Raw genomic sequence first — 14,917 nt, 5'->3', positions numbered from 1 at the left:
CATACTTTCTTCCATAATGGTTGTACTACTTTACATTCCCACCAACAGTGTATGAGGGTTCCTTTTTCTCCACAGCCTCTCCAACATTTGCTATTACCTGTCTTGCTAATAATAGCTAATCGAACAGGTGTGAGGTGGTATCTCATTGCCGTTTTGATTTGCATTTCTCTAATAGCTAAAAAGATATATCTTTTCATATATCTGTTGGCCATTTGTATTTCTTCCTGGGAGAAGTGTCTGTTCATATCCTCTTCCCATTTTTTTATTGGATTGGTTGTTTGTTTGTTGTTGAGTTTTATGAGTTCTTTGTATATTTTGGATCTTAGGCCCTTATCTGAGCTGTTGTTTGAAAATATCATTTCCCATTTAGTTGGCTTTCTGTTTATTTTGCTATCAGTTTCTCTTGCTGAGCAAAAACTTCTTAGTCTGATGTAGTCCCATTCATTAATTTTTGCCTTCACTTCTCTTGCCTGTGGAGTCAAATTCATAAAATGCTCTTTAAAACCCAGGTCCATGAGTTGAGTACCTATGTCTTCTTCTATGTACTTAATTGCCAAACACATTCTATTTAACTTTTTCACACGATTCTCATATCTTCTTTCTTACTCAGTTTCTTTAAATGAAATATTTCAGGTATACAAAAATTAACATCTGATTCCCCATGATCTTACTTCAGAAATAAAATATTATAGTGACTATTGAAATCTCATGTGTACCTTTGCCAAGCTCATTCCTCTCTGTCCTTGGTTAGAAGTAGCCATTTTGCTGAATTTGGTAGCTATCATTCTCATGGATATTTTTATATTTTTCCTACATATGCATGCTGTGTTGTTTTATTTTTTTTTCATTTTTATTTATTTTTTGTTTTTTTTCGGTGGGAGAAGGGGAGATAGTGAGGCAGACTCCCATATGTGTCTTGACTGGGATGTACCCGGAAACCCCATCTTGAGCTGATGCTTGAGTACCGAGCTATTTTTAGTACCTGAGGCTGATGCTCTCCAATGGAGCTATTCTCAGCATCCGGGACCATGCTTGAACCAATCACGCCACTGGCTACAGGATGGGAAGAGGGAGAGAGAAGGGGGAGAGGGGAGGAGAAGCAGATGGTCAGTTCTCCTGTGGGCCCTGACCAGTAATTGAATCCAGGACGTCCATATGCTGGGCCGATGCTCTGTCAACTGAGCCACTGGCCAGGGCTCTGTATTGTTTTAAAACTTTGTAAAAATGGTTTCAGATTATATGTACCCCTCTCTGTCTTGTTTGTTTCACTGTTCATTATATACATTTGAAATTATTCACGTTGATAAATGATTTATTTTTATTCCTTTATAATGGAGATGAGCAAACTTTCCTTAAAGAGCCAAATAGTAAATATTTTTGCTTTGCAGGACAAGAGATAAAATCAAGGCTATTATGTAAATACTGAAATAACTATTTAAAACGTAACCCTTTAAAAATGTAAAAATTATTCTTATCTTTCAGGACTTAAGTGGCTGGTTGAATTTATAGCATTTTATTTGGGTATATGAAAATATCTTAATTTTCCCTTTCTTTTTTTTTTTTTTTGTATTTTTCTGAAGCTGGAAACGGGGAGAGACAGTCAGACAGACTCCCGCATGCGCCGACGGGGATCCACCCAGCACGCTCACCAGGGGCGAGGCTCTGCCCACCAGGGGGCGATGCTCTGCCCCTCCGGGGCGTTGAGCAACTCTAGTGCCTGGGGCAGAGGCCAAGGAGCCATCCCCAGCGCCCGGGCCATCTTTGCTCCAATGGAGCCTTAGCTGTGGGAGGGGAAGAGAGAGACAGAGAGGAAGGAGGGGGTGGGGGTGGAGAAGCAAATGGGCGCTTCTCCTATATGCCCTGGCCGGGAATCGAACCCGGGTCCCCCCCGCACACCAGGCCGACGCTCTACCGCTGAGCCAACCGGCCAGGGCCTTAATTTTCTTGATAAAAGTTTTTTAATTTTTCACTATTAAAAACAATTTTTCAGTGGACATTTTATGTTTCTTTGTGTGCATGTAGAAGAGCTTTCCTGTATACCAAGAAGTAGAATTGCTGGATTTAGGGTATATATATATTTAATGTGCCTAAATACTGCCAGATGTTCTCCAAATAGGTTGAGCCAATTTATAGTCCTACAGCAATGTGAAGAATTCTCGTTGCTCCATGTTTTCACCAAAATGTGTTGGTGTTGGAATTGTTATTACACTTGACCCTTGAACCAACACAGTAGGAGGGTAGGGTGCCAAACCCCTGTGCACTCTTAAAATTTGTGTATTAACTTGATTTTTCAAAAACTAGAAGAAAAAAAGAAGGAAATCTTACCTTTTATGACAGCATTGATAGACCTGGAGAACATTATGCTAAGTGAAATAAACCAGTCTGAGAAAGACAAGTAATATATGATCTCACTCATATGTGGAATCTAATGAACAAAATGAACTAACAAACAAAATAGAAACATACCATACATAAAGAGCAGGCTTATAGCTGTTGTGGGTAGGAGTGGGGGTGGGGGATGGGTGAGGGAGGGAGGTAGAGAAAAAAAGGACAAGAAAGTTCATGGACATGGACAACAGTGTGGTGATTATGGGGTGGGAGGGGTAGGAGATTATAGGGAGGATAAATAGGGATGGATGAAGACTTGATTTGAGCGGGGTGAGCCAGTATGGTATACAGAGATATGTTATTGAATTTTGCATTTCCCCCACTGATTTATAATGCCCTCTTATTTCAGGCTTCCATATTTGTGTCAGTTTGTTTCTTTTATCATTTAATTTTCATAATACTCTTGATAGTGAATAGGGCAAGTATTAACCCCATTAATACATGTGAGGAAGATCCACATAGATTAGTGTTTTGTTGGATATCTAGGTCTTCCAGCTAGTAGTCCAGTTGTTCTTACTTGAATGTATTAGTAACAAAAATAAATCAATGTTTTATTAAACAAAGCAGATAAGCCTCGCCTTGCCTGTGTATTGAGAGAAATTATTGCCTAATTGCCCTGGCTAAAATCTTCAGTACATTGTTCAGTAGAAATGGCAGTGTCAGACTTGTCTTGTTCCTGAGCTTAGGGGGAAAGGATCTGGTCTTTCACAATTCAGTATGAGTTAGCTGTGGGTATTTCATGGATACCCTTTTGTTGGATTGAGGAAGTTACTTTCTGTTACTAGTTTGTTGAGTGTTTTTATCATTAAAATTTTTTAAAATTTTATTTCTTTTTATTTTTGCATCTATTGAGGTGATCACGTGACTTTTATTGATATGATGTATTGCACTAATTGGTTTTTGGATATTAAACCAAATTTCATCTCTGGTGTAAATCCTATTTGGTCATGATGTATAATACTATTTATATGTTGATATTTTGTTGAATTTTTGTAATATGTAGGTTTCTTGTACTTGTCTTGGTCTAGTTTTAGTATCAGGATAACACTGGCTTCATAAAGTGAGTTGGAAAATACTCTTCTATTTTTGAAAGACTTTGTGAAGAATTTTTATTCTTTGAATGCTTGGTAGAATTCAGCAGTGAAACCATCTGGGACAAGGATTCTCTTTCCAGGTAGTTTTGTGATTACTAGTTTATCCTCTTGTTATAGATCTTTTGAGATTGTTTATTTCTTCTTGAATCAGTTTTGGTAACTTGTGTATTTCTAGGAGTTTGTGTATTTTATCTAGGTCATCTAACTTTTTGGCATATAATTGTTCATAGTATTCTCTTATAATTCCTTTTATTTCTTTTGACTGTGATGGTAAGACCTAGGGGGATAATAGAACCTCTAAAAATAAACTATCAAAGAATACTCAGAAGTTTGTATGCTCATTGGTTGTATTGCCTGCACATTGTTTTCACACATATGATAAATGCCAGCTGGTAAACTGAGTCAGAAAACAAATTGAAGCATAAGACTTGTAAGAGAGATGAGAAGTTAGGAATAGTATGTTTTGTTTAAATATATTGGGGGTAAACTAATTAGTTGGTAACTACCAAAGAGATGAGACTGGGTCCCTTTAAACGTTCTACTGTTTCTCAGTGGGCTGATTAGGGTTAACAAAGAAAACAATTTCAGGTGTTTGTGGATTTTCTAAAAAAACTGATAGATAAACTGTATAATATACATCATAAGCTACCTGGAGGCAATGTCTTCCCATGTCCTCTTATCATCACTTCCATCTTAGGCTGGGTCTGTGCCATTTCTTCTATCAGAATTTTTCAAATTAAAGTTCTTGGTAGGTCCTAGAATCAAAATTTCCTTCTAGTTCTAAGTCCTACGACCTAAACATGGTTAGCTGCTACTTGTTAACAGTATTACATTATCTACTCACCTGTGTGTTGTTTCTGGATGAAATATTTTATGAAGAACTGTAAACGATTACAAACTTTTTATTTTTATAGAGTTAAAGGAAGCTCAGAAGGTGAAGATAGTATTGTAGCTATGCAAAATGTTCATCTAGAGCCTCAGAACAGTGGACATCCGTGCAAGACACCAGCAGAGTCTGACTCTCAATCTGGAGAGCCTCAGACTTCAGTTTTGGAAGAAAGGTTTGTATGTGATCTAAGGATTATAGGATTTACTCACTATGTTAATCGATTACACATCAAAGCTTAATAGTGGCTGGCAGACATTTATCATATCATAGTTTCTGTAGGTCAGAAATCTGGGAAAGGCTTAGCTAGCTCAGGGATTCTCATGAGGTGTTACATCAAGATATCTGTCTACTGTACAGTCCTTTGAATATTTGACTGGAACCCAAGGATTAATTTAGAAGGTGGCTCCCGCACATGGCTGTTAGCTGGAGGTCCTACTTTCTTGTAATTTGGTTGTCTTTATAAGGCAGTTCAGTATGGTAGCTAGCTCTTTACAAAACAAGTGATCTAAGAGAAAGTGTGATTGCAGTGGAGGTCATAGTACCTTTTAATGTCACTGATATTGCACACTGTCATTTCCACTTCATTCTGTTTGTTAGAAACAAAGCACTAAGGCCAGCACTTGCAGGGAGAGGGGAATTAGGCTCTACCTCATGAAAGGACTATCTAAGAATTTGTGGTTATATGGGGTGGGGCAAAAGTAGATTTATACTTGTTTGTATGGAAAATACTACAAGAATTAATAAATAATACTAGAATAAACTGTTTTGCATACTCATAACTATAAACCTACTTTTGCCTCATCCTGTATGTTTAAAGCAAGCACATTCAATGAACAAACCAAATTAACATACTTTTACAACATCTGGAGTCATGTATCCATTTTAAAAATGAAGGAATGGTAAACTATAGCAGATTTTCAGACTTAAGGGATGGCTGAGTTCATTACTAATTTGGTGGGTTGTGACTAAGCCTATAACTGGTTCATATTAAGAGGGAAGGGCTCTAGGACTAAGATAATCTAAATCATCTCTGAAGAATTTCTGGACTATATTTTAAGTTTCATTTTTTTGGAAGTAGTTTTCAAAAAAATATTAAGCTGATTTTTATCTAAATTTATTTCTTGCCTGACCTGTGATGGCTCAGTGGATAAAGCGTCGACCTGGGAATGCTGAGGTCAGCAGTTCGAAACCCTGGGCTTGCCTGGTCAAGGCACATATGGGAGTTGATGCTTCCTGCTCCTCCCCCCCTTCTCTCTCTGTCTCTCCTCTCTCTCTCTGTCTCTCCCTCTCCTCTCTAAAAATGAATAAATAAATAATAATAATAAATTTTTTAAATTTATTTCTTATAATTTGATTTTTATAGAAGAATGTTATTTAATATGACTTAAATTCATAACTGATCGATTAGTTAGTTTAAAAGGCTATAAAATTCAGTATTTATCAGTCTGACAGTCAGTTACAAAATTGTAGATTCTTTGTTTTATGCTGCAAGTAAGTGTATTCTTGATAATCTGTAACATTGCTATTGGTTTTATAAAAAAGAAAGCTTTGTCAGTTTTAGGAGAAAATGATCTTTAGGTACATAATTAGAATATACATTATAAAAGCACAAATTTTATGGTTTGCCTTTATTTATTATTTTCCTTAAGTGGACCTTGCAGGCTTGAGAATTTAACATCTGAAAAGAATTCAAATATGGATAATGAGGAGGTTCAGGAAAGTTTGGGTAAGTTACTGTTTATTTTCTGTTGTCTTGATTTTTATGGCATCATGCATATGGCATTAGGTGTGCTATGTTTTATTTAAATTATTGAGTACTTACTCTTAAGAAGAGCCTTACTATGTTTAGAGATTTGGGAGACCTACTAAGGTGAAGGAGGGGGGGAAATAGAAGATACACAGAATCAGAGAGGTGAGTGAGAATCCTTTCTTTACAGTTGGACATGATGCAATAATTGGCACTTAAGGTATCTACTCCAGTATATTAAAATATTAAGTTCACGAGGGTGTATAAATGAAGCAAGATTAGTTATGTATTGATGATTCCTAAGCTGAGTGATGGGTAATCACGGTCATTATATATACTATGTTCTATAATAAGATTTTTAAATGTATCTTAATGCAGAGTTTTGTAATTATTTTACTTTTTATTTGGTAAAGAAAAAGCAATGAATTTTTCTGGGTATAGTTTTTTTGGCTTAATTTTATAGTTTTATTATTTTTTAAATGTAGTTTCTTATTTTAGTGTACTCTAAGTTATAGCGATTTTTCTTTGACCTAGGAGATATTTAGGAATATGTACATTATTCAAGAAGCGGGAGTTAGGAACATGGGATTGGATTCATCTCTACCACTTATTAACTATGTTGTTTTGTGTAAGAAAGTTCAGTGTTCTTAGCTTTGTCTTTTTTATTTGTAAAATCGTTATATCAATTCTAATCTGACATTTCTTGCTTGGTTTAATAGCTGGTATATGTTAAATACAGAATGTTGACTGTTATTTTACAAAGTTGAGTTTTGCTTTGTGTTAATTTCTAGTTTTATTTCATTATTCTGGAAACTTTGGCCTGTGTTATTTTTTGAATTTATTAAGATTTTCTTTATGTTCTAGAATATGTTTAGAACAAAAAAATTCATGGAAGAGTATGCTTGCATAGAGAGAATATTGCCCTGGCCGGTTGGCTCGGTGGCTAGAGCATTGTCCCGGCATGCGGAAGTCCTGGAATCCCCAATCAGGGCACGCATCAGAAGCAACCATCTGCTTTCCTTCCCTTCCCTCTCTCCCTTCTCTTTCTCTTCCCCTCTCACACCAGTGGCTTGATTGGTTTGAGCGTTGGCCCTGGGTACTGGGTATAGCTCATTTGGTCCAAGTGTTGACCTCAGGCGCTAAGGATAGCTCAGTTGATTCAAGCATCAGCCATAGACAGGAGTTGCCAGGCGGATCCTGGTCGGGATGCATGCAGAAGTCTTTATATCTCCCCTTCTCTCATTAAAAAAAAAAAATTAACAATGGAGTAATGAGTGGATATATATTTTAAAATCCATACCTGTACACAAAAATAATATTCTCTTTTTTATTCTTATTAGGATTCTTTGATCTTTGAAATTCAGGAATTGTGTCTGTGTTGCTTTTTTTAAATAATTTTTTGGAATAATTGTAGACTTATTTGGAAATCCCATATCTGCTTTATCTAGATTTTACAGTTATCAAACTGTCTCCCCTACATATATGTTACACATAATATCATTAGCCTCTTCTGAACTTTTGAGAGCGAGTTGCAGGCATGTTACGTGTGAGTATATGCAGACACAGTGCGAGACAGAACCATAATTACTCTTCAAACATCCAAATCAGTAAATCAGCAGGTCCTTGTGTAACGTCGTTTCATTGTAATGTTTGTGAGAAAAAAATTGATTCTTGGCCAGGGTTACTGTGTGAAGTTTGCACTTTCTCTCCATGTCTGCATGGGTTTTCTCGTACTCTGGTTTCTTCCAACATCCTAAAGATGTACATGTTAGGTAACTTAGCATGTGTAAGCTGTTCCAATCTGAGTGACTGTGCCATGTCCTGACCAATATTTTTCACCATGTGTCCTGAGTGTCCAAAATAGGCTCCAGCCACCTGTGACCCTGAACTGGAATAAATGGGTTGGAAAAGAATGATTTTCCTTGTTTTTATTTATTTATTTATTTATTTATTTATTTATTTATTTATTTATTTATTTATTTTGTTGTGTTTTTTTTCATTTTTCTGAAGCTGGAAACAGGGAGAGACAGTCAGACAGACTCCTGCATGAGCCCGACCGGGATCCACCCGGCACGCCCACCAGGGGCGACTCTCTGCCCACCAGGGGCGATGCTCTGCCTATCCTGGGCGTCGCCATATTGCGACCAGAGCCACTCTAGTGCCTGAGGCAGAGGCCACAGAGCCATCCCCAGCACCCGGGCCATCTTTGCTCCAATGGAGCCTCGGCTGCGGGAGGGGAAGAGAGAGACAGAGAGGAAAGTGCGGCGGAGGGGTGGAGAAGCAAATGGGCACTTCTCCTATGTGCCCTGGCCGGGAATCAAACCCGGGTCCTCCGCACGCTAGGCCGACGCTCTACCGCTGAGCCAACCGGCCAGGGCATTTTCCTTGTTTTTATTAATCTTTCTTAAGTGTATGTATAACTCATATTTATCAATGTTAATATTACAAGTTTTTGGGTCTTAATTTACCAGTTTGGGGATTTGGCTTTTGTGATCAGAAAGATGCCATTGGAGCTTAACTATTTAATCAATTAGCCTATGGTAAAATTGGTTTCCTTATTGTTGTTTTGCTTAAAGTCACATTTTCCAAGATTCTATTGACAACATTGAAGACTTACTCTGTTCCTTTACTGATTCCCTGCATATTTCACAGCAGTTCCATCAGGGTTCCTGCTCTCTCTGGTTCAGGAGCCAGTCCAGGATCATGACTGCATTTAGCTCTCTTGTCCCTTCAGTTTCCTTCAGTAAGGAACTGTTTCTTGTACTTTTTCTAACTTTACTGCCCTTTATATTTTTTGAGAAAGTTCAGCTTTTCATTCCTTAGGATGACCTTCAAGCCAGGTCTCTGTTGTTTCCATTGATCAGACTCCAGCGATACATGTTTGAGAAATGCTACAGAAATGATGCTGTGTTCTTTGTGCATCATGTTCGGAGGCGCACAGGGTTGACCCATCTTCTACTGGTGGTGCTAGTCTTGATCACCTGTTCACGTTATTGTCAGCTCTCTGAAGATACAGTTTTACTCTTTCATAATTAAGTGTTTTGTGGAGTGATATCTTTTTTTTTAAATCATTTTAGCCATTCTTTTTTGTTTTTTTTTTTGTAGAGACAGAGAGAGTCAGAGAGAGGGATAGATAGGGACATAGGGACAGATAGACGGGAACAGAGAGAGATGAGAAGCATCAATCATCAGTTTTTCGTTGCAACAACTTAGTTGTTCATTGATTGCTTTCTCATATGTGCCTTGACCGTGGACTTTCAGCAGACCGAGTAACCTCTTGCTCGAGCCAGCGACCTTGGGCTCAAGCTGGTGAGCCTTGCTCAAACCAGATGAGCCCGCGCTCAAGCTGGCAACCTCGAATCTCGAACCTGGGTCCTCTGCATCCCAGGCCGATGCTCTATCAACTGCACCACCTCCTGGTCAGGCTGGAGTGATATCTTGATACTGTTTTAGTAACTTGTTCCTTTGCAAACCTCCATACCAATCTTAGTATCTATTAAGACTCCCACTTGAATCATCAGTCACTAATGGTACCAGTTTTCTGTTTCCCTAATTCCTTCTCTTAGTTAGCATTCCATAAGAAATAGTTTTTCTTAAATCTTGCCCATTTATTTATTATTTATTGATTGATATGATTATGGAATACTACTTTGTGTTTTATTTGATGAGTTGTTATTTTTATTATTTATGCTCATTTACGATACTCAAATTATGCCATATGTGGCTAGTAGATATCCTTTCAAATGATCTCTGTGTCCTTTTGTCATAATTATGTCACGTTTTGAATACTGTCTTATTTTTTTTAGCATAGAATGTTTTAGGACCCCTGCCTCTACTCTGGAATCAGTTATTTTTTTTAAGGAACCAGTTATATTTAGAAATCATGAGTTCATATCAGTACATCTGATCCCAGTCCATTTTTATAAACTACTTCTCAGGTTGTGAGAAACCTGGCTCCTATTATGCTCAGTATTTTTATACATTTGCTTTGTTCTTTCTCTGACCCAAGCAGAGACTGGTCGTCTTCTACTTGTTCTAGAGGGGGTTGCATGGAAAATTTGATTTTTTTTTTTGTAACAGCTTCATTGAGATATACTTTACATACCGTACAGTTAACCTGTTTATAACGTATAATTCAGTGATGTGCAGCCATCACAATAAAATTTAGAACATTTTCATAACCCCAGAAAGAAACTTTATACTCCTTAGCAGGCATCTTTCACGCCCCCCATCCCCTCAGGCATTCACTAATCTGCTTTTGATCCTATAGATTTGGCTGTTCTAGACAGAGAAATCAGATTTTATGATCGATAATGTGTCTTCCAAACCATCAGTTTTATAAAGTATCTGATTCAGTCATTCTTAACAATCTTTTGCTGTCATGGACTCACTTGAGAATATAATGAAAGCTTAGATCTACTTTTCAGGAAATAAGTATTACATACAAAATTGTATCAAAAATTTTAGCTGGTTCATTAAGTGTTCCATCTACATATTACGGCATAACCCTAAACCTTGGTGACTTAATACAAAAATTGTTTTTTATCTCTCATGGTTCTATGGGTTCACTTGGTTTAGCTGGGCAATTCCCACTTGGGCTCTACATACATTTGTAGTTAGATGCAAACTTCTGGGGCTGGAGTAATTTGAAAGCTCAACAGGGCAGGAAGCCCAAGGTGACTTCTTCACTTATATATTTAGCACCTAACCAGGGTGGATGGAACAATTGGGGGCTAGTCAAGCATCTCTTTTTCTCCACATGATCTTTCCATTTGGTTAGCATGGGTATTTTCATAGCGTGGTAATTTCGGGGTATTGAGTCTTCATACTACTGTGGTGTCTGTTCCCAGAGTGAAGATTAAGACACTCAGGTGGAACCTGTATACCATCTTAGTACTTAGCCTTTGAAGGTCCCAGAACATCATTTCTGTTGCTTTGTTTATCAAGCAAGTCATTACGACCAGCAGAGATTCTTGGAGAAGAGAATGAAACTCCATCTTCCGATAAAGAACATTTGTGTATAGGAAGAGAAATAATTAATGCAGCTATGCTTAGATGCTACAACACTGAAGTTGAGAGCCCTTGACACAATTGACACACTGATCACATTATTAGCATATTAATTGTAAATTATTACACTCTTCATTTTTACTCATTGGCTTATTTTACCTGAAGTTCATGAGCAATAGAAAACCTGTTTTTTTTTTAATTTTTATTTTTTAACTCCTGTGCCCCCTTTAGATATATTTATTCATTGTACCAAAATCTAGAGAAATGTTACACTATGTTTCACTAGTCTTTATTCCTTAACAGTGAAAAGCAGAAGGAGTAAAAACATGTATTATTAGGTCAATTTTTTCTTTTTTTAAAGTGAGAATAGGGGAGATAGTGAGATAGACTCCTACATGTGCCCCGCCTGGGATCTACCTGGCAACCCTGTCTGGGGCTGATGCTTGAATCAAGCAAGCTATTCTCAGTGCCTAAGGCTAATAGAACTCGGACCAACTGAGTTATCCTCAGTGCCTGGTGCCAACAGTTGCACCAATCAAACCACTAGCTACAAGAGGGGGAAATGAAAAAAGGGGGAAGGAGAGGAGAAGTAAAGCAGAATGTCGCTTCTCATGTGTGCCCTGACCAGGTATCGAACCCAGGACGTTTGCAAGCTGGGCTGACGCTCTATCCACTGAGCCAACCCACCAGGGCCAAATTTTATTTAAAATACTTATGATGATGTTTACCAAGTAACACACTTTAACTCAACATGGAATTAGTGCCATTGTTTATAAAATTGTCTTTTATGTTTTGCAGATAACCCAAGAACAAAAAGATCTAAGGTAACACAAGAGAATAAAATACATCACAAATTAGGTAAGATTATTTGTCCTTTAATATCTTGATACTATAAAATCTCTTTCTAAATGTAATTTAATTTTTCTGAAATGGAGAGATATTATTTGGATTAATTGGCAGATAAATTAAAACTACATATTTAGTTTTAATGAATTTCACAGTAAATCATTATAGGCCACAGAGTTTCTTTACTGTCAATATGTAAATCCTGGCGCTCCATCACTCTATGTCATAATAAGGAACATGACCCCACCTTGGCTAAGAATCTAGGATGAGGAGTTCTAAAAAATATAGCTACTAGTAGATGGTATCCCTGGTAAGTTCACTTCCCAGTTTTATCCAGTTTACTCCTAAACAAAGCAGAAGCTAGGGTAGCAAATAGTAGGGTAGGAGCTGGGGCACCCGTGCAGAGGCCTATGTAAGGATTAAAACTCCGTGGTTCATCCCCAGAGATATTTGCCAGTCAAGATTCATGGGACCCTCCCACCTTAGTGTAATTGGAGTGGCTGTTTGTGTTTCTCCCTATACTTGTGGCTGTGAATGCTCCTGCACTTGTGCCTGAAGAGAACCAGCGAGAGTGAAGTTTTCTCTAGTTACTTCAAGTACAAACTTACACATCTCAGTATTGTAAGCCGAGACTGCTATACCTTGCAGTGCTAATGCTTGTCAGAGTAGAATGATGACTAGAGTCAGGAATAGGCAAACAGAAGAAAAAAATGTCCCTGGACATGGGTTCCAGCAACGAGAGAAGAAAACAAGCATTATGCCTAAGAGCAGTCGGCAACTTCTGTACAGCTAGAACTTTTATAGTAGATGGACAGCAGTTGACTAAAGAAATATGAGCACTTTCAGAGGTTCATTTATAGCACTGAAGAATTTCTGGTACTAAAATATGATCTTTCAGTTTAAAAAGTCTGCATATGCACTGAAAGTAAAGATAGTCACTGTTGAGAGGTCAGTTAGTAGCTGGTGTTGACATGGAAGAAATTCCTCAGAGCAGAAATACAAAGGATGGAAACCATAAGGAAAAAAGATAGCCAATGGAAATAACATGGACACAACAAACAAAAGATACAAATAATAAGATTTCTAGAAAAAAGAAAATTACTCTGGATTAAATGTAAGCTTGAATTTGCAGTTTGAATGAGTTTACTAAGTAGGAGATAGAATGATTGAAAAAGATATACCTCTACATATAAGTGAATAAAATTCCTAAAATGTAAGGACAGAGGGAAGTTCCCATACAGAAATAAAAAGTCTGACCAGGTGGTGGCACAGTGATTGAGCATCAACCTGGGATGCTGAGGACCCAGATTTGAAACCCCAATTTGCTGGCTTGAGTGCAGCTCACCAGCTTGAGCACACAGGTTGCTGGCTTGAATGTGAGATCCTAGACATGACTCATGGTCGCTGGCTTGAGCCCAAAGGTCACTGGCTTGAAGCCCAAAGTCGCTGGCTTGAGCAAGGTGTCATTGGTTCAGTTGAAGCCCCCCCCATCAAGACATGAGAAGCAATCAGTGAACAATTAAAGTGCTACAACTACAAGTTGATGTTGCTTATATTTCTCCATTCCTGTCTGTCTCTGTCTGTCTCTCTTGTCTTTGTCTCTCACAAAACCAAAAAAGACAGAGAAAAAAACGTAAATGACTAGCATTGCCCATTTATGTAATACTAGAGGAATAAAGTAACATCTGTAGTCTACTTTCAGAAATGTATTGCAATCCATTTAATCTTCTGCCTACCTAAGATATTTTTCTTTCTGATAGTTGAATTTATTTTCCAGATAATGCAGGATGGAGTTCAGTATCTTTTATATAAAATACCATGTTAGATATTTTACCCAAGTATCATATAAAACAGAATTGAGTCCAAAGAGCAGAAACTAGTGAGGAATGATTCTTGAAATACATGTGGTTAAATTTAAATAATGTCTTTTCTATTGCTATCTACTAAATTATCACAAATTTAGTGGCTTAGGCAACACATGTTTATCATCCCATGATTCCCATGGACTAGGAGTCTAGGCACAAATGAGCTGAGTCTTCTGTATGAGGGTTTCACAGGCTGCAAGCAGAAGTGGCAGCCTGGGCTGTAGCCTTATCTGAGACTTGGAGTCCTTTTCCAGGTGCATGTGTTTGTTAGCACAATTTCATACCTTAAAATTATAGGACTGAGGTACCTGTTTCCTTGTTGGCTGTCAGTCATGGGTCACTATTTTCAGTTTCTAGGGGCCACATGCAGTTCCTTACCAGATGACTCTTTTCATAGGCCTCCTCACAGTGTGGCAGCTTGCTTTTTCTTTTTTTTTTAACATCTTAACAGTTTTATTGTTTTTCAGCTTGCTTTTTCAAAGTCACCAAGGAAGAATTTTTCTCTGCTTATGCTAGATAGTATCTTATATGTATAATATCATACATTGTCATATGCAATCATAATGTAATCATAGGAGTGACTTCCCATCACCTTTGCCATATGCTGTTAATGAGAAGACAGTCACAGGTTCCACATGCATCCTAGGGAAGGGGATTATGCAAGGGCCTGACTCAATGCTGATTGCCTTAGGGTTTGTCTACTACTTAATGCTAATGTGATTTAGGACTAATAAATGCTAAGTAGGAATTTTTTGTAATAATACTTTGAAATCCATACTATCTTAAAAGTTGGTGTGGTAGGAAGGAATATAGGGACAGGAAAGGGGTAATAAAAATACAGTTTCAGTTATTCTAGGTCAGGGGTCCCCAAACTACGGCCCGCGGGCCACATGCGGCCCCCTGAGGCCATTTATCCGGCCCCCGCCGCACTTCCGGAAGGGGCACCTCTTTCATTGGTGGTCAGTGAGAGGAGCATAGTTCCCATTGAAATACTGGTCAGTTGGTTGATTTAAATTTACTTGTTCTTTATTTTAAATATTGTATTTGTTCTCGTTTTGTTTTTTTTACTTTAAAATAA

The 14,917-nt window shown here is 37.7% G+C and overlaps 1 protein-coding gene across 1 annotated transcript in view; it reads left to right on the top strand.

Moving 5' to 3' along the window:
• Positions 1-14,917, top strand: part of CENPC (centromere protein C) — a 70,161-nt gene that overhangs the window by 38,092 nt on the left and 17,152 nt on the right. Inside the window, exons 11-13 of the mRNA XM_066387789.1 lie at positions 4,397-4,543; positions 6,021-6,097; positions 11,927-11,986. Of these exons, the coding sequence (XP_066243886.1) occupies positions 4,397-4,543; positions 6,021-6,097; positions 11,927-11,986 (284 nt within the window). The remainder of the gene's footprint in view (positions 1-4,396; positions 4,544-6,020; positions 6,098-11,926; positions 11,987-14,917) is intronic.

Source organism: Saccopteryx leptura, chromosome 5, assembly GCF_036850995.1.
Source record: "Saccopteryx leptura isolate mSacLep1 chromosome 5, mSacLep1_pri_phased_curated, whole genome shotgun sequence".
Lineage (NCBI taxonomy): Eukaryota > Metazoa > Chordata > Mammalia > Chiroptera > Emballonuridae > Saccopteryx > Saccopteryx leptura.
The sequence above is the reverse complement of the archived record's forward strand: the minus strand, read 5'-3'. Positions and strand labels throughout refer to the sequence as shown.